This window comes from Penaeus monodon, chromosome 21 (assembly GCF_015228065.2).
Source record: "Penaeus monodon isolate SGIC_2016 chromosome 21, NSTDA_Pmon_1, whole genome shotgun sequence".
NCBI classification, from domain to species: Eukaryota; Metazoa; Arthropoda; class Malacostraca; order Decapoda; family Penaeidae; genus Penaeus; species Penaeus monodon.
Window position 1 is genome coordinate 9,726,938 of NC_051406.1, and position 522 is coordinate 9,727,459.

The 522-nt window shown below is 41.6% G+C and overlaps 1 protein-coding gene across 1 annotated transcript in view; it reads right to left on the bottom strand.

The window, feature by feature from the left end:
* The window catches only part of LOC119586190 (vacuolar protein sorting-associated protein 45-like), a gene marked incomplete in the record, with an annotated part of 11,967 nt that extends 11,530 nt beyond the window's left edge, over nucleotides 1-437 (bottom strand). Inside the window, 1 exon segment of the mRNA XM_037934892.1 lies at nucleotides 255-437. Coding sequence (XP_037790820.1) covers nucleotides 255-347 — 93 coding nt within the window.
* Between the last annotated feature and the right edge of the window lie 85 nt (nucleotides 438-522).

The following is a 522-nucleotide window of genomic DNA, read 5'->3' on the forward strand; positions in this document are numbered from 1 at the left end:
ATTAGCGTTATTTCCCTAGTCTGTTACTGACAAGTATTAATCTTCCTTATCTCATCTATAATACAGGTCTACAGTAAACACCTATAAATACCCCTATATTTCAACAACTTCACAACAGAGTTTTTAAAAGAAAATCCTCACTCTACATCTAATAATTTTCAAAAAATATATCATAATTCTTACTCGTTACACCCACCCCCTTGCTCTCCCGATCCCCCTGCCTATCATAATTCAGCAAATATCTTCTTCCTCACCGTTTCTTTATCCATCAACATGATCTTATAACCCGGCTCACTCTCGGATATCATCTTGTTCACATAATTCTTCACTGCCTGAACAACACTCATCTTGTTCCAGCCCCTGAAAGGTGAAAAGGGGGACTTTGTTGACGTTTCTGTGATGACACTACTACAGCGGCTCCGTCGGCGCTAGCGAACCCGCTGCAACGAGCGGCTTTTAGCGAACACCTTCTGCTACGGAATGTGTTAGTGAACACTTTGTGAAGAGGAGGTGGGTCGATTA